This window comes from Macaca nemestrina, chromosome 17 (genome assembly GCF_043159975.1).
Source record: "Macaca nemestrina isolate mMacNem1 chromosome 17, mMacNem.hap1, whole genome shotgun sequence".
NCBI lineage: Eukaryota > Metazoa > Chordata > Mammalia > Primates > Cercopithecidae > Macaca > Macaca nemestrina.
This window is the reverse complement of record NC_092141.1, coordinates 62,829,283-62,851,068: the sequence shown is the minus strand read 5'-3', so window position 1 is coordinate 62,851,068 and position 21,786 is coordinate 62,829,283. Positions and strand designations below refer to the sequence as shown.

The 21,786-nt window shown below is 43.4% G+C and overlaps 1 protein-coding gene across 4 annotated transcripts in view; it reads left to right on the top strand.

The window, feature by feature from the left end:
- The window catches only part of LOC105472254 (F-box and leucine rich repeat protein 20), a 162,288-nt gene that overhangs the window by 79,916 nt on the left and 60,586 nt on the right, over positions 1 to 21,786 (top strand). Inside the window, exon 1 of one of the 4 annotated variants that reach the window (XM_071083065.1) lies at positions 10,665 to 10,695. The exons of the other annotated variants lie outside the window; for them this stretch is intronic. Within the exon in view, the coding sequence (XP_070939166.1) occupies positions 10,680 to 10,695 (16 nt within the window). The 5' untranslated portion in view covers positions 10,665 to 10,679. Of the gene's footprint in view, positions 1 to 10,664; positions 10,696 to 21,786 lie in introns of those variants that run through there. 4 annotated transcript variants of the gene reach the window in all.

The window sequence follows — 21,786 nt, the reverse complement described above, 5'->3', positions numbered from 1 at the left end:
GCTGTAATCCTAACACTTTTAAAGGCCAAAACAGGGCTGGGTGCAGTGGCTCACATCTGTAATCCCAGCACTTTGGGAGGCCAAGGGTGGGTGGATCGTTTGAGGTCAGGAGTTTGAGACTAGCATGGCCAGCATAGTGAAACCCCATCTCTACTAAAAATACAAAAATTAGTGGAGACAGGCGTGGTGGCACACGCCCGTAATCCCAGCTATTCAGGAGGCAGAGGCAGGAGAATCACTTGAGCCTGTGAGCCAGAGGTTGCGGTGAGCCAAGATGCTCCACTGCACTCTAGTCTGGGTGACAGAGTGAGACCCTGTTTCAAAAAAAAAAAAAAAAAAAAGCCAAGACAGGAGGATCATTTGAGGCCAGGAGTTCAAGACCATCCTGGGCAACATAGTGAGAGCCCTGTGTCTACAAAAGCGTGTGTGTATATATATTAGCCAGGTGTGGTGAGCACTTGTAGTCCTAACTACTTGGGAGGCTGAGATGAAAGGATTGCTTGAGCCCAGGAGTTTGAGGCTGCAGTGAGGTATATGATAGCACGACTACACTCCAGCCTGGGTGACAGAGCAAGACCCCATCCAGAGCAAGACCCCATCTCTAAAAAAATTTTTTAACAGAGTATTGCTCTGTCACCCAGGCTGGAGTGCATTGGTGTGATTATGGCTCACTGTAGCCTTGATCTTCCCAGTCTCAGATGATCCCCCCACCTCAGCCTTTCTAGCAGCTAGGACCACAGGTGGGTGCCACCACTCCCAGCTAATTTTTGTATTTCTTTGTAGAGATGGGTTTTCACCATGTTGCCCAGGCTGGCTTGGAATGCCTGGGATTACAGGTGTGAGCCACTGCACCTGGCAATAATTTTTTTTAAGTTAACTTTGATTAGTTCTTTAGGTTATTCATTTAGAATATAGTTCATTTCACTCATTTATTTTCGTATTCAGTTTTGGATTTGTGTCAGTCCGTTTGGATTGCCATAATTAAATACCTGAGACTGGGTAATTTATAAAGAGGTTTATTTTGGCTTATGATTCTGCAGCATATACCAGAAACTAGCATCTACTCCTGGTGAGAAGTTAGGAAGTCTCTAATCATGGCAGAAGGCAAAGGGGGAGCTGGCTTATCACATGGCAAGAGAGGAAGAGAGAAAAGAGGGAAGTCCCAGACTCTTAAACAACCAGATCGTGTATGAAAACTGGAGGAGAACTCACTGATGATTAAGGGGGTAGTACTAAGCCATTCATGAGGTGTCTGCCCCATGATCTAATACCTCTCAGCAGGCCCCACGTCCAACATTGGGGATCACATTTCAACATGAGACTTGAAGGGACAGACATGCAAACTATATCAGGATTTTCCTCCCCATCCTTATTCAGTATATTTATTTTTTTTAGCAGATAGTTTAACTTTGCTCTACCCAAACAGCCTGTCATGGGTGCCAGCTCAAATATAAATTCAATTCTTTTACCCTTAGCTGCTTGGAGTCTGCCCTGTGCATTCAGTGTTCAGAGGTCAGTCAGCAATTTGAACAGAATTTGTGTTGCCTCACATTGGATCTCTCCACAGTCTACAATGTGATTGCTCCGAATTCTGTTCTCTAGTTTTCCTTTGCAGGTTTCTATCCATTTTCTAAATGCTCTGAGAGTCCCAAATATAACTTGCCCTCAGGATAAATGCTGTAAAACTAGAAATTGTCATTCCCCTACTCCCTTTAATATCTACCTGTTTTTGTTCACTTTCCAATACATTCAGGTGGTAATTTTTAATATTTCACTCCGAATTTATAATTGTGTGTGGAAGGTTAGTTCAGTGGAAGCTTACTCAGCCATGACCAGAAGTAAAACCAATTTTATGTTTATTTAAAACATGTTATTTCAAAAGTCAGATCTATACAAAAAGGTATTACCTAAAAGATACGTCTCTGCAGTCCAACCTTCCTTCTACCCCATTCTCATCCTTCATTTTGAATCACTTTACAAGAGTTTTGTCTAAGGAATAATTATTATTACTATTTTTTTTGAGACAGGGTCTCACTCTGTCATCCAGGCTGGAGTGCAGTGGCACAATCACAGCTCACTGCAACCTCGATTTCCCAGGGTCAGGTGATCCTCCCACCTCAGCCTCCTGAGTAACTAGGACTACAGGTGCCACGCCTGGCTAATTTTTGTATTTTTTGTAGAAACAGAGTTTTCTCATATTGTCCAGGCTGGTCTCAGAACTCCTGAGCTCAAACCCATCCACCTGTCTTGGCACCTCCCAAAGTGCTAGGATTACAGGCGTGAGCCACTGCACCTGGCCTAAAGAATGATTCTTGGCCTTGACTTTTTTTGAGTATTAAATCTCAAATGCCATCATTGACATTCATTTTTTTTCAGTTGGATTTGGATTAAGAAATTTCATCTTCATCTAGACATTTGAATTTGTAAGTTAATGATCAAACCTTGCTGCAATGCACTGTTGTTATATTTCTATCCTGGTATATTTCACAACTTAATTGGAGGATTAAAAAGAGAAATGTCTACTTGTTCTGCAGTTTTCTTAAAAAAAAAAAAATGAATTGCCAAACTCTAAATTCACAATTTTATAAATGTTTTTATAGTAGTTAGGTGATCCCTCTTTAACATTATTAAGAAACACCTGGGCCAGGTGCCGTGGCTTATGCCTGTAGTCCCAGCACTTTGGGAGGTGGGCGGATCACCTGAGGTCAGGAGTTTGAGACCAGTCTGGCCAACATGGTGAAACCCCGTCTCTACCAAAAATATAAAAAATTAGCTGGGTGTGGTGGTGAGCACCTGTAATCCCAGCTACTTGGGAGGCTGAGGCAGGAGAATCGCTTGAACCTGGGAGGTGGAGGTTGTGGTGAGCCGAGATCGTGCCACTGCATTCCAGCTTAGATAACAATGTGAGACTCCGTCTAAAAAAACAAAACCACCTAGAGAGAGTGTTTAGGAAAGATAGATTCCTACGTTTCTCACCTAGAGATTCTGAGTCTGTAGGTCTGATCTAGGACCCAGGAATCTGCATTTTAACAAGCACTCCAGGTATACCCGTGCAGTTGATTTATGAGCCATTCTTTAGTACACAGTAAAGCATGAGAATAAGAACTAAATCTTGGGACATGCCTTCATTTGAAAACAGAAGTGTAGGCCAGGCACGGTGGCTCATGCCTTTAATCCGAGCACTTTGGGAGGCCAAGGTGGGTAGATCACAAGGTCAGGAGTTCAAAATCTGCCTGGCCAAGATGGTGAAACCCCATCTCTACTAAAAATACAAAAATTAGCCGGGTGTGGTGGCAGGTGCCTGTAATCCCAGCTACTCAGGAGGCTGAGGCAGAGAATTGCTTGAACCCGGGAGGTGGAGGGTGCAGTGAGCCAAGATTGCACCACTGCACTCCAGACTGGGCGACAGAGCGAGACTCCGTCTCAAAAAAAAAAAAAAAACACAGGAAAACAGAAGTATACTAAAGACATGTAAGGTGGTGTCTGAGAAGCCAGGAGAAGAGATTCTTAATAAGTAGGGAATGGTCAGTGTGTCCTGAATTTTTTTTTTTTTTTTTTTGAGACGGAGTCTCTCTCTGTCGCCCAGGCTAGAGTGCAGTGGCCGGATCTCAGCTCACTGCAAGCTCCGCCTCCCGGGTTTACGCCATTCTCCTGCCTCAGCCTCCCGAGTAGCTGGGATTACAGGCGTCTGCCACCTCGCCCGGCTAGTTTTTTGTATTTTTTAGTAGAGACCGGGTTTCACCGGGTTAGCCAGGATGGTCTCGATCTCCTGACCTTGTGATCCACCCGTCTCAGCCTCCCAAAGTGCTGGAATTACAGGCTTGAGCCACCGCGCCCGGCCAGTGTGTCCTGAATTTTAAAGGGATGAGGCTTATTAAAAACTGAGAAAGGCCATTGAATAGTAAGGCCTTGACAAGTGAGTCTGTAGTATTCTTCAAGGTACAATTGCCATTGAGTAGAGACAGAAATTAGATTGTAAAGTAAGAAGAAAGGTGATGAGAGAAAACCCCCTTCTTAACTGTCCCCACCCATCTTGATCTCATTGTTTCATTACTTTCAATAGCACCTGTATTTTCAGGTCACACATTATATTGGTTAATAAGCTGCCTCGTGTCTACTCTTCGACAAGAATATATGCTTCTTGGCCGGGCGCGGTGGCTCAAGCCTGTAATCCCAGCACTTTGGGAGGCCGAGACGGGCGGATCACAAGGTCAGGAGATCGAGACCATCCTGGCTAACATGGTGAAACCCCGTCTCTACTAAAAATACAAAAAACTAGCCGGGCGAGGTGGCGGGCGCCTGTAGTCCCAGCTACTCCGGAGGCTGAGGCAGGAGAATGGCGTGAACCCGGGAGGCGGAGCTTGCAGTGAGCTGAGACCCGGCCACTGCACTCCAGCCTGGGCGACAGAGCGAGACTCCGTCTCAAAAAAAAAAAAAAAAAAAAAAGAATATATGCTTCTGAAAAGCAGATATTTTATATTGTTACTGAATTTCCTTTGTAACACAGTACTGGATATAATTAAGAACTTTAGGGATACGTAATGACTTGCCTTTTTCTGGACAGCTGTAAATTAATGAGGTTAAGGCTGGGCGCAATGGCTCACACCTGTAATCCCAGCACCTTGGGAGGCCGAGGCGGGCGAATCACCTGAGGTCAGGAGATCGAGACCATCCTGGCTAACACCGTGAAACCCCATCTCTACTAAAAACACAAAAAGTTAGCTGGGCATGGTGATGGGTGCCTGCAGTCCCAGCTACTTGGGAGGCTGAGGCAGGAGAATGGCGTGAACCTGGGAGGCAGAGCTTGCAGTGAGCCGACGATTGCTCCACTGCACTCCAACCTGGGTGACAGAGCGACACTCCGCCTCAAAAAAATAAATAAATAAAATAAATAAATAAAACAGTTGGCCGGGCGCAGTGGCTCATGCCCGTAATCCCAGCAGTTTGGGAGGCTGAGGCAGGCGGATCACAAGGTCAGGAGATCGAGACCATCCAGGCCAACACAGTGAAACCCCGTCTCCGCTAAAAATACAAAAAATTAGCGGGGCTCGGTAGCGGGCACCTGTAGTCCCAGCTAATTGGGAAGCTGAGGCAGGAGAATGGCGTGAATCCGGGAGGCGGAGCTTGCGGTGAGCCGAGATCGCACCACTGCACTTCAGCATGGGCGACAGAGCGAGACTCTGTCTCAGAAAAAAAAAAAAAAAAAAATTAATGAGGTTAACTTTTGAGTTTTGTTGGTGGTTTTATTTCCTATGTGGGTTGAGGAAGTAGTTTCATTATTTTACTCATTATAGATATGTGTTCCTATCAAAACATGCTTCACCTGTCTGAAAGAGGATTCTCGCAACCCCCAGTAGTTAACACAGAGTACTTGAGCATCTGGACAAGGTAAACGGGAGTATTCTACTCATAAGAATTTATAATCAACTGCTCAATATAATGATCCACTTAACTCTTATACACTTCTCAATCTTAATATTTAGTCAAATTAAAAAATTTTTAAATTAAAAATATCTTTATAGGCCGGGCGCGGTGGCTCAAGCCTGTAATCCCAGCACTTTGGGAGGCCCAGACGGGCGGATCACGAGGAGATCGAGACCATCCTGGCTAACACAGTGAAACCCCATCTCTACTAAAAAAATACAAAAAACAAACAAACAAAAAAAAACTAGCCGGGCGAGGTGGCGGGCGCCTGTAGTCCCAGCTATTTAGGAGGCTGAGGCAGGAGAATGGCGTAAACCCGGGAGGCGGAGCTTGCAGTGAGCTGAGATCCGGCCACTGCACTCCAGCCTGGGCGACAGAGCGAGACTCCGTCTCAACAAAAAAAACAAAACAAACAAAAAAAGTCTTTATATTCACAGGTATCAGGCTACATACATTTTAATACTCAGTTTATGTACTCAGATGTTCTGGAGAAACAGCAGCTTTTTGTAAACTTTTTGGAAGTTTAATATATTGATGCATTTGTCATTACCTAAAGTATTTAATTGTAAAACAGCTCACTTCCATATAGTTTTACATTTGAATATTTTAGTCTGTTAATCTCAAAGTATTTTAAAAATTATTATTTCCCCACAAAACACATATGCACACATGAAACAACTGAAATTAAGCATGGGGCATGGAATTTTTTTTTTTTTTGGTAGAGATAGTGTCTCACTATGTTTTCCAGGCTGATCACGAACTTCTACCTTCAAGTGATCCTCCTGCCTTGGCCTTCTAGGCATGAGCCACCATGCTCAGCCTAGGCGTTTGGTCTTGTAATCAGTCTTGTATCCAGACATTATTACTATTAAATCAAGAATTAATTCAAGTTCAAATGAAATATCTACTGCTGGTTCTAACTGGGACAGATTTGAGTATTTATCATAGAATTACCAATTAATACTGATTTTTTAGGAATATGGTAACTGATTTCCTTGTACTAAATTAAAACATTGAATCAGGTAGTTTCAGTCATACTACGCTTACTTCAGGAAATGACTATAGCCTGATTTGTTTTTGTTTTTTTGGTTTTTTCTTTTTTGAGACAGAATTTCACTGTCGTTGCCCAGGCTGGAGTGCAATGGCCTAGTCTTGGCTCACCGCAACCTCCACCTCCTGAGTTCAAGCAATTCTCCTGCCTCAGCCTCCCAAGTAGCTGGGATTACAGGTGCCTGCCACCATGTCCAGCTAATTTTTGTATTTTTTTAGTATAGGGATGAGGTTTCACCATGTTGGCCAGGCTGGTCTCAAACTCCTGACCTCAGCTGATCCACCCACCTTGGCCTTCCAGAGTGTTGGGATTACAGGCATGAGTCACCGTGCCTGGCCCTAGACTGATGGTTTTTGGTTTTTTTGTTTTTTGTTTTTTTTTTTGTTTTGTTTTTTGAGACAGATTCTAGCTCTGTCGCTAGGCTGGAGTGCAATGGTACGATCTTGGCTCACTGCAACCTCTGACTCCCGGGTTCAAGCGATTCTCCTGCCTCAGTCTCCCAACTAGCTGGGATTACAGGCGCCTGCCACCATGCCTGGCTAAGTTTTGTATTTTTAGTAGAGATGGGGTTTTACTGTGTTGGCCAGGCTGGTCTCAAACTCCTGACCTCATGATCCGCCCATCTTGGCCTCCCAAAGTGCTGGAATTACAAGCATGAGCCACCATGCCTGGCCAACTGATTAGTTTTTATACAGCATGTCGACTGTGGACTTCAAAAATATACTGGGAGTATTCTTAAGTTTTCACTTATGTTCACTGTATATTTTGGAGGCAGAATTGTTTTATAGGCAATCAATAACTTAGCAAATACATACTAGTTTCAGAGTAAAAAACACAAAAAAAGAACTTAGCAAATACAATCATAAAAATATGAAATAAAACCCCGTCTCTACTAAAGAAATACAAAAAACTAGCCGGGCGAGGTGGCGGGCGCCTGTAGTCCCAGCTACTCTGGAGGCTGAGGCCGGAGAATGGCGTGAACCCGGGAGGCGGAGCTTGCAGTGAGCTGAGATCCGGCCACTGCACTCCAGCCTGGGCTACAGAGCGAGACTCCGTCTCAAAAAAAAAAAACAAACAAACAAAAAAAAAAAACTATATGTTGTTTTCCGAGTTACATGTGGCTATTAGTCTCTTTTTGTTGTAGAGTATTCATACTGGGCCGAGCACGGCTTGTAGTCATAGCATTCTGGGAGACCAAGACCAGTGGATCACTGGGAGTTTGAGACCAGCCTGGCCAACATGGTGAAACCCCATCTCTACAACAAATACAAAAACTAGCCAGATATGGTTGTATTTACCTATAGTCCCAGCTCCTTGGGAGGCTGAGGCAGGAGAATCGCTTGAGCCTGGGAGACAGAGGTTGCAGTGAGCCAAGATCTTGCCACTGCACTCCAGTCTGGGCAACAGGAGTAAAACTCTTATCTCAAAAAAAAAAAAAAAAATTCATACAGGGCACTATCAGAAATCAGTCTAAGCTTTAATATTCCAATCTGTATAATACGAGTTATATTCAAAAGCCTCTTATGCTGATAGTTATGTGTGAAATATTTAGAGTCAGAAGTTGGTAAACCATGCTGTGAAGTCGTATATAACCACTTACCTTTTATGCTTCTGTTACTGTCTTCAGGAAGGAGGGAATGGATGAAGGCAGACAGACAAATATGATCAAATATAGATCTACCTCCAAAAATTAAAGGGTTTTTAAAATTTTAAAGTAGCTATAAACATATATTTTTAATTATTTTTACTTGATACCAAAAGAAAATTTTGCTTTAAACATTGAGTTTTAACAAGGCAAGTATAGATAGTTGATCTACCAAATTTTGCACAGAATTCTTCAAGAGGCAGACAATATTTGATAAGAAATTATTTGCATTTTTATTATGTCAACAAAGCAAGTTATAAAACTAGTTTGTATAAGAAACAAAACCTGTGTGTATGTGTATGTATGTTGTTTGTAGGGGCACAAAATCTAGAGGAAGATAAATAAGCAACAGTGACTGTCTCAAGGACAAAAAGGACTTTTTCCAGTACGTGTATTACCATCTATATGTTTTTCAATTAGAATCAACCCGTCAAAGTAAGTGTAATACACAATATTAGACTTAATAAAAGGATTGGCTGGGCACAGTGGCTCATGCCTGTAATCCCAGCACTTTGGGAAACTGGCGTGGGAGGATCGCTTGAGGCCAGGAGTTCGAGACCAGCCTGGGCAACATAGCAAGACCCGGTCTCTATTTAAAAGAATAATAATAATGAAAAGATTTACGTCCCTGCTGTTCGTTTTTTTTGTTTGTTTGTTTGTTTGTTTGTTTTTGTTTTTCTGGCCTCCAGTACCTCCCCCCAGTTCTGCCCTCTGCTATACTTTTCTTTTTTTTTTTTTTTTTGATATGGAGTCTTACTGTGTTGCCCAGGCTGGATGCTCTCAGCTCACTACCACCTCCGCCTCCTGGATTCAAGCAGTTCTCCTGCCTCAGCCTCCCGACTAGTTTGGATTACAGGCACCTGCCACCACGCCCAGCTAATTTTTGTATTTTTAGTAGAGATGGGGTTTCACCAAGTTGGCAAGGCTGGTCTCAAACTCCTGACCTTGTGATCCGCCTACCTTGTCCTCCCAAAGTGTTAGGATTACAGGTGTGAGCCACTGTGCCCAGCCCTGCTATCCTTTTTAAATCTCTCTTCATTGGGCTTTAGTGGACAGTTTGTAAGGTAATCTTAGAATGTAGAATTGCTATTATCTGAAATTTGAAAAACTATCCTTAAACATTAATAATTCTCTGAGAGACAGAATTCTCTCTCTTCCTTTTTTTTTTTTTTTTTTTTGAGACGGAGTCTCGCTCTGTCACCCAGGCTGGAGTGCAGTGGCCGGATTTCAGCTCACTGCAAGCTCCGCCTCCCGGGTTCACGCCATTCTCCTGCCTCAGCCTCCGGAGTAGCTGGGACTACAGGCGCCCGCCACCTCGCCCAGCTAGTTTTTTGTATTTTTTAGTAGAGACGGGGTTTCACCGGGTTAGCCAGGATGGTCTCGATCTCCTGACCTTGTGATCCGCCCGTCTCGGCCTCCCAAAGAGCTGGAATTACAGGCTTGAGCCACCGCGCCCGGCCTTTTTTTTTTTTTTCCCCCCCCGAGATGGAGTCTTGCTCTGTTGCCAGGCTGGAGTGCAGTGATGCAATCTCAGCTCACTGCAACCTCCTACTCCCTGGTTCAAGCAACTCTCCTGCCTCAGCCTTCTGAGTAGCTGGGATTATTACAGGCACACTCCACCATGCCTAGCTAATTTTTGTATCTTTAGTAGAGACGGGGTTTCACCATGTTGGCCAGGCTGGTCTCGATCTCCTGACCACGTGATTTGCCCACCTCAGCCTCCCAAAGTGCTGAGATTACAGACGTGAGCCACCACGCCCAGCCCAGAATTCTTTTTAATATTGTATTGTAATAAAATTTGTGCTGATTCTTAAGTTGAAAACAACAAAGACTTCTCAGTATTTTAATAAGGAGATTTCTGCTTACATTTTGCTATGAGCTTCTTTTTTAGTGAGTTTCTGGGTTTATTTAAGAAGGAGAAGAGGAAGTTGCTTATGATCTATTTCAGCATTATGCTACAGAAAGTTTTTGGTTTATTTGTTTGTTTTTTTGACATGGAGTTTGGCTCTTTTTGCCCAGGCTGAAGTACAGTGGCGCGATCGCGGCTCACTGTAACCTCCGCCTCCCTGGTTCAAGCGATTCTCTTGTCTCAGCCTCCCAAGTAGCTGGAATTACAGGCGTGCACCACCACGCCTGGCTAATGTTGTATTTTTAGTAGAGACAGGGTTTCTCCATGTTGGTCAGGCTGGTGTCGAACTCCCCACCTTGGGTGATCTGCGCGCCTCAGCCTCCCAGAGTGCTGGGATTACAGGTGTGAGCCACTGTGCCCAGCCTGTTTTGTTTTTTTAATTGTGGTAAAATGTTCATAACAAAATTTAGTGGCACAGAACACTTTTAAGGTTAAGGGCTTTCCAAGGACTTGACTTAATGTGGAATTCTGATAGTCTTAGACTATTGTTGAGGATTCTTACCACATCCTATCAAAGATGCAGACCAGCTTCTCGTGTTCTTTAGGCATACTCCAAAAACTCAACCTGCCTTCCTTCTTATCCACTAAAATCTACTCTTTCTCATGGAATTCTTAACTCCAACGAACATAAAAGTAGACAGCATGGTATAATGAAACTCCTGTTACTCCACTTCAATTAATTGTCAACATTTTGCCAATAAAGCTCTCATAGGAATTTTTTAATATATGGCTTGAGGGCAGGGATTTTACTTTCTTCAAATATGAGGTTTCTTAACATCATTTACTAAATAATTCATTCTTTTGCTACTAATTTGAAAAGTCAACTCTCCTATGTATTAAATTCCTACATGTATTTGGGGCCTTTCTGGATACTTCTGTTTTGTTCCATCAATTTTTTTGTTTCTTTATAATTACCATATTGTTTGGAATTCAGTAATTTTTGTACATTTTAATAAGCACCTCGGCAGGGCACAGTGGATCACGCATGTAATCCCAGCACTTTGGCAGGCCAAGATGGGCAGATCACGAGGTCAGAAGTTCAAGACCAGCCTGGCCAACATGGTGAAACCCCGTCTCTATTAAAAATATAAAAATTAGTCAGGTGTGGTGGCACATGCCTGTAATCCCAGCTACTCAGGAGGCTGAGGCAGGAGAATCGCTTGAACCCCAGAAGCAGAGGTTGCAGTGAGCCAAAATAGCACTACTGCACTCCAGCCTAGGTGACAGAGTGAGACATTGTTTCGGGGGCTGGGGGGAAGCACCTCCTCTTCGTCTTTTTTAATAAGTTCTTGGTGATTTTCACACATTTTTCATCCATATCAACTTCAGAATCAATTTTTTTCATTAAGCAAAAAAGAGACCTGTTTGGATTGAATTCATATATTGGACATTTAATCAGGAAATTAAATTATATTGGGAAGTATTGGTATCTTCTAAGGTACTAAATTATGCTATCCAAGAACATCTTATGTTTTATTAATTATTCTCATCTTCATTTTCTTTTAAATGAGATGGAGTCTCGCTCTGTCTCCCGGGCTGGAGCGCCATGGTGCGATCTCCGCTCACTGCAACCTCTGCCTCCCAGATTCAAGTGCTTCTCATTCCTCAGCCTCCTGAGTAGCTGGGATTACAGGCGCCCACCACTATGACCGACTAATTTTTTGCATTTTTAGTAGAGACGGGCTTTTGCCATGTTGGCCAGGCTGGTCTCGAACTCCTGACCTCAGGTGATCCACCCGCCTCCGCCTCCCAAAGTGCTTGGATTACAGGCGTGAGCCACCATGCCCAGCCGTCCCATACTTCTTAAACTTCAGTTTATTAATTTACATCAGTCCGAATTTATGGCTTCCCTTTTTTATTTAGTAAATTATAATTCATTACTCTCGTTTGTTTTCATATTCAGGTTGTCCCAGATTTGGCCAATGGGAGCCCCTTCAAGCTGGTTACCATGACTTTTTGACATGTCCCCATCATTCTTTGAGCGCTCACTTGCTTTCTATCACAAGGTGTTCCAGGCTCCTCTTACATTTTCTCTGCCCTGTTTCTCCAAGGAGCCCTGATTCCTTCTACTAGAAAGAAATGTTTAGAAGCCAGTATCTGGGAGTTATACCATTGACATTGGGGGGTTACTGCTCCAGGCCCCCTTGGTAGGCAGAGCTCGGGGGGGGAGAAAAAATATATATGTGTATTTGTGTGTGTGTGTGTGTGTATATGTATGTACATGAACACGTGCATATATGTACACAATTTACATTTATGTTTATATCTGTATATATTGAGAACTGTGTTTCTGTTAATATACTGATATTTCCAATTCCAATCCAACACTGCATAATTTAGTCTAGTTTTCTCCCTTTCCAGATTCACAACTCCCTTTGTAACAGAAACCTAGCTTCTGTTATGGTTAATGTTTTTTTGTTTTTAGAGATAGGATCTTGCTCTGTTGCCCGGGCTAGACTGCAATGGCATGATTACAGCTCCCTGTAACCTTGAACTCCAGGGTTCAAGTGATCCACCTTGGCCTTCCCAAAAACTGGGATTACAGGAATGAGCTACCTTGCCCATCTTTGTTGTGGTTAATGTATTTTATTACTCAGTTCCCCTGATTTTAACCAATTTCACTCTACAGTTGTGCGCGCGCTCTCTTTCTCTCTCAAAGATGCCCTCTTCACTTCACTGGGTTCGGGCACTTCATGCCTGCCACCCTCCTCCTGTTGCACTGACAAAGTCCTGCTTGGGTTCTAAAACCCACACTAGGTTTGTCCTCTGTGTGGATGCCTTTCTCACCTTACTTTGTCTCTGATACTCTACCCAAGGCTGCCCATTCACCCTGCTTGTGTCCCAGTATCTCCTGCTAGGTCACCCTTCTCAAGGGTCCTCTCCTCACTCTGCTTGGACTCTGACATATTTTTCAAGCTTCTGCCCCCAACCTCTAACCTGGCATTGACACCTACCTTGCTGTGCCCCTCCTAATGGCTTTAGGACTGACTCTTTTCAACAAGGGAAGGGGAGAGGAAGAAAACATGTACCTATATAGTATATGTTTTAAAGACATGTACTGTATATATACATTATTTAAACTTTGCCCATTAATCTTCTTCCCTCCTGAGGTAGTTTGTGAAAACCTTACTGTAGTTTGTGAAAGCCTGCTGCTTTCATTAAGCACATGAAAAGATGCTCAACATCATTAGCCATCAGGGAAATTCTAAGAATAACAACCACTTTGCATTCCCTAGGATGGCTGTAATCAAAAAGTATTGTCAAGGATGTGGAGGCTGAGGCAGGTGGATCAACTGAGGTCAGGAGTTCAAGACCAGCCTGGCCAACAAGGTGAAACCCTGTCTCTAGTGAAAATACAAAAATTAAGCTGGGCGCAGTAGCCCACCCCTGTAATCCCAGGACTTTGGGAGGTTGAGGTGGGCAGATCACCTGAGGTCAGGAGTTCAAGACCATCCTGGCCAACATAGGGAAACCCTGTCTCTACTAAAAATACACAGATTAGCCAGGTGTGGTAGTGTACACCTGTAATCCCAGCTACTTGGGAGGCTGAGGGAGGCAGGAGAATCGTTGGAAACAGGGAGGTAGAGGTTGCAGTGAGCTGAGATCGTGCCACTGCGCTCCAGCCTGGGCAACAGAGTGAGACTCCAGCTCAAAAAAAAAAAAAAAAAAAGGATATGGAGAAATTAAAACCCTCACAAATTGCTAGTGAAACTGTACACTACAGTGTACACTGGTACAGCCACTGTGGAAAACAGCTTGGCAGTTTCTAAAATCTCTAAACATAGAAGTACCACATAATTGGCTGGGCATGGTGGCTCACACCTGTAATCCTAGCACTTTGGGAGACCGAGGCGGGTGCATCACTAGAGGTTGGGAGTTCCAAATCAGCCTGGCTAACATGGTGAAACCCTGTCTCTACTAATTATACAAAATTAGCTGGGTGTGGTGCCTCGCATCTGTAATCCCAGGTACTCGGAAAGCTGAGGCAGGAGAACCACTTGAATCTGGGAGGCGGAGGTTGCAGTGAACCAGGATGGTGCCACTACACTCCAGCCTGGATGACAGAGTGAGACTCGGTCTCCCAAAAAAGAAAAAAAAAAAAAAAAGCGATGAAATACCACATAACCTAGCTATATCCAAGAGAACTGAAAATATATTCACACAAAAACTTGGAATGCTTATAGCAGCATTATTTATAATAGCCAAAAAGTCAAAACAACCCAATTGTCCATTAACTGGAGAATGGATACAGTAGAATATTATTCAGCCACAAAAAGGAATGAAGTATGAATATGTGCAACAACATGGATATATTCTTTAAAATGTGCTAAGTGAAAGCCAACACAAAAGTCTTCATTACAGTGTTATTCCATTTATATGAAATGTGTGGAATAGGCAAATCCATAGAGAAAGAATGTTGATTAGTGGTTGCCAGGGGCTTGGGTGAGGGAGGGATAGAGAGCGACTGCTAATGGGTACAGGGAATCTTTTGAGATTGTTGAAATGTTCTGGAATTACATAGTAGTGATGGTTGCACAACACTGTGAATATACTAAAAAAAATCAATTATGCACTTTAAAGTGTGTATTTTAAAAGGTAAATTTTGGGCTGGGCACCGTGGCTCATGCCTGTAATCCCAGCACTTTGGGAGGCCAAGGCAGGCGGATCACCTGAGGTCAGGAGTTGGAGACCAGCCTGACCAACATGGAGAAACCCCATCTCTACTAGAAATACAAAACTAGCTGGGTGTGGTGGCCCACGCCTATAATCCCAGCTACTCGGGAAGCTGAGACAGGAGAATCGCTTGAACCTGGGAGGCAGAAGTTGCTGTGAGCCGAGATTGTGCCATTGCACTCCAGCCTGGGCAACAAGAGCAAAACTCAGTCTCAAAAAATAAATAAATAAAAATAAATAAATGTTTGTTATGAAGGAAAAAAATAATTGCTGTAGTAGCTAAAACCCTGGCAGCCTACCCCACCAATTATTTTATTTTGGTTTCTAAAGATAATTATCTCGGCTGGGCGAGGTGGCTCACACCTATAATCCCAGCACTTTGGGAGGCCAAAGCGGGCAGATCACTTGAGGTGAGGAGTTTGAGACCAGCCTGGCCAACATGGCAAAACCCTGTCTGTACTAAAAATTCAAAAATTAGCTAGCGTGGTGGCAGATGCCTGTAATTCCAGCTATTTGGGAGGCTGAGGCAAGAGAATCACGTGAATCAGGGAGGTGGAGGTTGCGGTGAGCTGAGATCCTGCCATTGCACCCCAGCCTGGGCAACAGAGCGAGACTGCATCTCAGAAAAAATACAAAAAAAAAAAAAAAAGACCGGGCGTCGTGGCTCACGCTTGTAATCCCAATACTTTGAGAGGCCAAGGCAGGTGGATCACGAGGTCAGGAGTTTGCAACCATCCTGACCAACATGCCCGTCTCTACTAAAAATAATAAAATTAGCCAGGCATTGTGGCGTGTGCCTGTAATTGTAGCTACTCAGGAGGCTGAGAAAGGAGAATTGCTTGAATCTGGGAGAGGGACGTTGCAGTGAGCCGAGTCGCGCCACTGCAGTCCAGCCTGGGCAACAGGATGCGCCTCCATCTCCAAAAAAAAAAAAAAAAAAAAAAAAATGGTGACTGTCTTCATTATCAATTACATAGAATAAATAGAATTTAGGCCAGGCGTGGTAGCTCATGCCTGTAATCCCAGCACTTTGGGAGGCCGAAGCGGGCAGATCACCAGGTCAGGAGATTGAGACCATCCTGGCTAACACGGTGAAACCCCGTCTCTACTAAAAAATACAAAAAAAAAAATTAACCACGTGTGGTGGCGGGCGCCTGTAGTCACAGCAACTCAGGAGGCTGAGGCAGGAGAATGACGTGAACCCGGGAGGCAGAGCTTGCAGTGAGCCTAGCTCCTACCACTGCACTCCAGCCCTGGCAACAGAGTGAGACTCCGTCTCAAAAAAAAAAAAAAAAAAACATACAATTTAAAGGGTGCTAAATAATAGCAAATACTTAGACATACTAGATGTGGAGTGGTAGAAGGGATTTAAGTGCTGAAGCTTATATCCATCTTATTAGGGAGCCAGATTAGAACTGGAAAGACCAAAAAGTAGTAAGAACTACTTTTTTTTTTTTTTTTTGAGATGGAGTCTAGGTCTGTTGCCCAGGCTGGAGTGCAGTGGCACAATCTCAGCTCACTGCAACCTCTGTCTCCTGGGTTCAAGCGATTCTCCTGCCTCAGCCTCCTGATAGCTGCGATTACAGGCGCCTGCCACCACACCCAGCTAATTTTTGTATGTTTCGTAGAGATGGGTTTCACTGTGTTGGCCAGGCTGGTCTCAAACTCCTGACCTGATGATCTGCCTGCCTCGGTCTTCCAAAGTGCTGGGATTACAGGTGTAAGCCACCACACCCGGTCAGTTCTTACTACTTTAATAGAGGAACACAGTGATTATATTTGTCTTCTCCTTTTAATTTTTTAAATGTTCTAAAACATTCAAATCCAGGTGAAAAGCTAACTCAATGGCAGCTGAATACTTAGAACCCCTTCAGGACATGCTAAAAACAGAATTAGGATTGTTGAGATGTGTGTTTAATAGTATCTCCTAGGTCTGCCCACATCTGACTACCTACCTGATGTTTCACGTCTGTCCGTTGTGCTTTATTTCATAGAGAACAGGTTACTAAAGTCTAATTAGGATCATTGCTTGTAAAGCCTCTCACCTATGACTCCTGGCACCCCTATATAATATTTATAAAAATTGCTCAGGAGTTAGTGATGTTTTGGCAAACCTAAGAAACTTAGATTATGAAACTCCTCATAAAAGTACAGTTTAGTGAATGACAGGAAAAAGCAGCATTTCGTCAATGCAATGTTTTTGTTACATTAGATATATTTTTTGTTTTGGAAATTGAGTTACCTAGATTGGAAGTATATATGTTTATTTGGGAGTGGAGTTGGATAATCAATATTGAAGAAGATAGAAAATTTGTTAGGAGAAGCATCAGAGTGGTAGCAAGTTTGTCTCAAGGGAAGAAGAAAGGCATACCACCTTTCCTGGTTATTTGATACTCTATCCCTTACCTGCCACTTAGAAACTGAAAAGGGAAAAAAAAAAAAAAAAAAAAGAGCCTTAATAGAGAATCTAGGTAAGACTTGGAAACAAAGAGATGAAAAATAAGAAAAAATCAGAAATGGTTAAAAGGACAGTAAAGTGTAATGAAAGAAGGGAAAATAAATAATATGACAGGTAAGGAGAAGATAAAATATTGCAGCAGCTAAATTTAAAAGCCGAAGGTTTTGTTACTGAGCAAAAGAGGCTTAGTGCTTGATGCACTCAAAACTAGTACTGTGACACAGGGGGTTTTGTTTTTTGTTTGTTTTTTAGAAACGGGCTTACTCTGTCATCCAGGCTAGAGTGCAGTGGCATAATCAAAGCTCACTGCAACCTCATACTCCTGGGTTCAAATGATCCTCCCACCTTGGCCTCTGGAGTAGCTGGGGCTACATATACATGCACGCCACCATGCACAGCTAATTTTTTGTGTTTTGTTTTTTCTTTAATTTTTGAGAGGGAGTCTTGCTCTGTTGCACAGGCTGGAGTGCAGTGGCGTGATCTCAGTTCACTGCAACCTCTGCCCTCTGGGTTCAAGCAATTCTCCTGCCTCAGCCTCCCAAGTAACTAAGATTACAGGCATGTGCCACCACGCTTGGCTAATTTTTATATTTTAGTAGAGACTGGGTTTCACCATGTTGATCGGGCGCATCTTGAACTCCTGACCTCAAGTGATCCATCCACCTTGGCCTCCCAAAGTGATGGGATTACAGGCTTGAGCCACCACTCCCGGCCTAATTTTTGTGTTTTTTGTAGAGGCAGGATCTCACCATGTTGCCCAGGCTGGTCTCAACCTCCAGGGCTCAAGTAATCCTCCTTGCCTTAGCCTCCCAAAGTGCTGGGGGTTATAGACATGAGCCACTGTGCCTAGCCAACACTGAGTTTTTGAGTAAAGGAAATATTTTTATTGCAAGTCGACTAACATGTAGACAGGAGTCCAGCTCAAATCTGGTGCCCTGTGCTGGCTTTAATGCACTAATTTTATTAGAAAAGGTTTAGGGGATGAATTCTTAGATCAGTGGGTAACTGGCAGAAGGAAAGGGGAGGTCTGGAAAGTCTTCAGGCATGCATGGCTGTCTCTTCATGCTACCTCATGGATTGCATGTGCAAATTCAGGGGGAATTACTGTGAAACGTAATGGAAATTCCAGCTGTGACATCAGCAAACTGGTTCTATGCAGACTTCAGTTGGGCACATTGGTTCCAGCTGATGTCATCCAGTTTTGTGATCTTACAAGCAGAAGGAGTTTCAGCAAATTGTTTCCTTTCTTTTCTTTTCTTTTCTTTTCTTTTCTTTTCTTTTCTTTTCTTTTCTTTTTATTTGGAGACAGGGTCTCATTCCATCACTGGAGTGCAGTGGGGCGATCTCAGCTCACTGCAACCTCTCTTTCCTTGATTCAAACAATCCTCCCAGCCTCAGCCTCCCGAGTAGCCGAGGCTGCAGGCACACGCCACCACACCCAGGTAGTTTGTATTTTCTGTAGAGACATGGTTTTGCCCTGTTGCCCAGGCTGATCTTGAACTCATGGGCTCAATCTCAATCTGTCTGCTCTCTTCAGCCTCCCAAAATGCTGGGATTACAGGTGTGAGGCACCGTGCCTGGCCTAAAGTTTGTTTGTTTGTTTGTTTGTTTGTTTGTTTGTTTGTTTGTTTGAGATGGAGTCTCGCTCTGTCACCCAGGCTGGAGTGCAGCGGCGTGATCTCGGCTCACTGCAACCTGCTACACCTCGAAGGTTCAAGTAATTCTCCTGTGCAAGTAGCTGGGATTACAGGCATCCACCACCACGCCTGGCTAATTTTTGTATTTTAGTAGAGACGGGATTTCGCCATATTGACCAGGCTGGTCTTGGACTCCTGACCTCAGGTGATCCACCTGCCTTGGCCTCCCAAAGTGCTAGGATTACAGGTGTGAGCCACCGCACCCACCCTGGTTTTTTTCCTTATCTGCTATCCCACAAACTAAAAATTTATATTACTCACTGATGTCTTTAATTCTTTGGGGCACTATTTCAGTCCCCCCTTTTCTATTTACATTCTTCATTCATGAGGGATTAGGGGTGACAACCATTATAGCTAATTCTTGCTGACTAGGGGCACATGTCTGAGTCTGAGGAATGATTTTTTTTTATATTTAATTGTAAACATTCATGAATCCCAGGTTGTGGCCAGACAAGTGCGTTCAGGGATACAAGACAAGGTTGGGTGCCATTGCTCACCCTGTAATCATGGCACTTTTGGAGGCTGAGGTGGGAGGATTGTTTAAGGCCAAGAGTTCATGACCACCCTGGGCAACACAGCAAGACACCATCTACAAAAGACTTAAAAATTAGACATGTTTGGTGGCATACACTGGTAGTCCTAGCTCTTCAGGAGGCTGAGGCAAGAGTGCCACTGCACTCCAGCCTGGGTGACAGAGTGAGATCCTGTCTCTTAAAAAAATTAAGGCCAGGCTCAGTGGCTCACACCTGTAATCCTAGCTCCTCAGGAGGCTGAGGCAAGAGTGCCACTGCACTCCAGCCTGGGTGACAGAGTGAGATCTTGTCTCTTAAAAAAATAAGTAAGACCGGGCTCAGTGGCTCACACTTGTAATCCTAGCACCTTGGGAAGCAAGGCTGGTGAATCACCTGAAGTCAAGAGTTTGAGACCAGCCTGGCCAACATGGAAACCTCGTGTCTACTAAAAATTAGCTGGGCATAGTGGCATGCGCCTGTAAATCCCAGCTACTCGGGAGACTGAGGCAGGAGAATCACATGAACCCAGGAGGCTGAGGTTACAGTGAGCTGAGATTGCGCCATTGCACTCCAGCCTGGGCAATAGAACAAAAACTCCATCTCTGAATTAATTAATTAATTAATTTAATTAATTAAAATAAAAATAGCAGGTACAGACCTTGACAAGAAGGAAGAGAAATCTCTACATGTATAGAAGTATAAGTCCTAGTTTAAGTAGTCCTTCAAAAACAGATCTTATTCCTGATGGGATCTATGAAAACAAGCTTTTAAATATATATATCCAGGTTTGTTAGAGGACACTGTCAGAGGTAATTCAGAACTCAGTCTGAATTACAGACAATAACTCAAAAACAGTGGTCGGGGTTGGAATATGATACAAGGTATATTATAGTTTTCTTTTGAAGCATATTATTTTTCTCTTTAGTCCCCTATTTCTATCAAAGACAAATTGTAGTAATCAATTTGTGTGCAAAGTAACTTTTAGTCTTATTGTATGTGGCCTGATTATTTGCATAAAGTGCAACAAGAATAGTGATTGGCCATATAGACCCTTTTATTTACAAAATGGCTTTGCTGGAACTTTTTGATAAAGAATACTAGACTTTTAAAAGCCTCAAGGCTATGCCTATAATACTTGTATGAATGGGTATATTCCTCTCTACCTTTAAAAAAAAATTTTATTATATTAAAATTTTTAAAAATGTTTTATATCCCACCTTTCCAATAGAAACCTATCTTTTTTTTTCTTTTTTTCTTTTTTTAAGAGACAGAGTCTGTTGCCCAGGCTTTTTCTTTTTTTAAGAGACAGAGTCTGTTGCCCAGGCCAAAGCATAGTGGGGTGATCACAGTTCCCTGCAACCATTAACTCCTGAGCTCAAGTGATCCTCCTGTCTTAGTCCCCTGGATAGCTAGGACTACAGGCATGCACCACAATCCTCAGCTAAATTTTTTCATTTTTACAGAGTCGGGGTCTCACTGTGTTGCCCATACTGGCCTCAAACTCCTGGCCGTGGGCCAGGTGTGGTGACACACGCCTGTAATGCCCGCACTTTGGCGAGACCAGCCTGGGCAACATTGCAAAACCCTGTCTTTACAAAAAAGAAAAAAAAAAAAAAAGATCAAACTTTTGACCTCAAGTGATCCTCCTGCCTTGGCCTCCCAGAGTGCTAGGATTATATATAGGCATGAGCCACATGCCTGGCCTAGGCTTTCCCTAAACTTAGAATACAGTTGAAATCATTTATTATGTCCACAAAGCCTTTTAACTTTTTTTTTTTTTTTAATGGTGTCTTACTCTGTCACTCAGGTTGGAGTGCAGTGGAGCAGTCTCAGCCCACTGCAACTTCTGCCTTCCAGGTTCTAACGATTCTCCTGCCTCAGCCTCCCAAGTAGCTAGGATTACAGGCACACACCACCATGCCTGGCTAATTTTTGTATTATTAGTAGAGATGGAGTTTCACCATGTTGGCCAGGCTAGTCTTAAACTCCTGACCTCAGGTGATCCACCCACCTTGGCCTCCCAAAGTGCTGGGGATTACAAGTGTGAGCCACCGCGCCCAGTCTTTTTTTTTTTTTAAATCATATTTTGACCCTTGACTAACAACTTTGCTCAGTATCCTCATCTATAAGATGAGAATGCTAATAGTACCGATCTTATAGAATTGTTTTTTAGGGAGTCATTGGATTAGTATGTAAATTTACGCACTTAGAATGATGCCTGGTACATAATTAAGAACTCAGTATAGGGTTGTGCTGCTGCTGCAGTCCAACTTCACTGTCTCTTCTGATCTTCAAACAGGCCTTTGTCATACACCCACTATTTCGTCTACTGGAATGCTCTTCTCCCCAGATCTTGGCAATCTGTTTTCCTTTGATCATTTAGATTCTAAATCAAATGCCTACCCCTAGGGGAGGC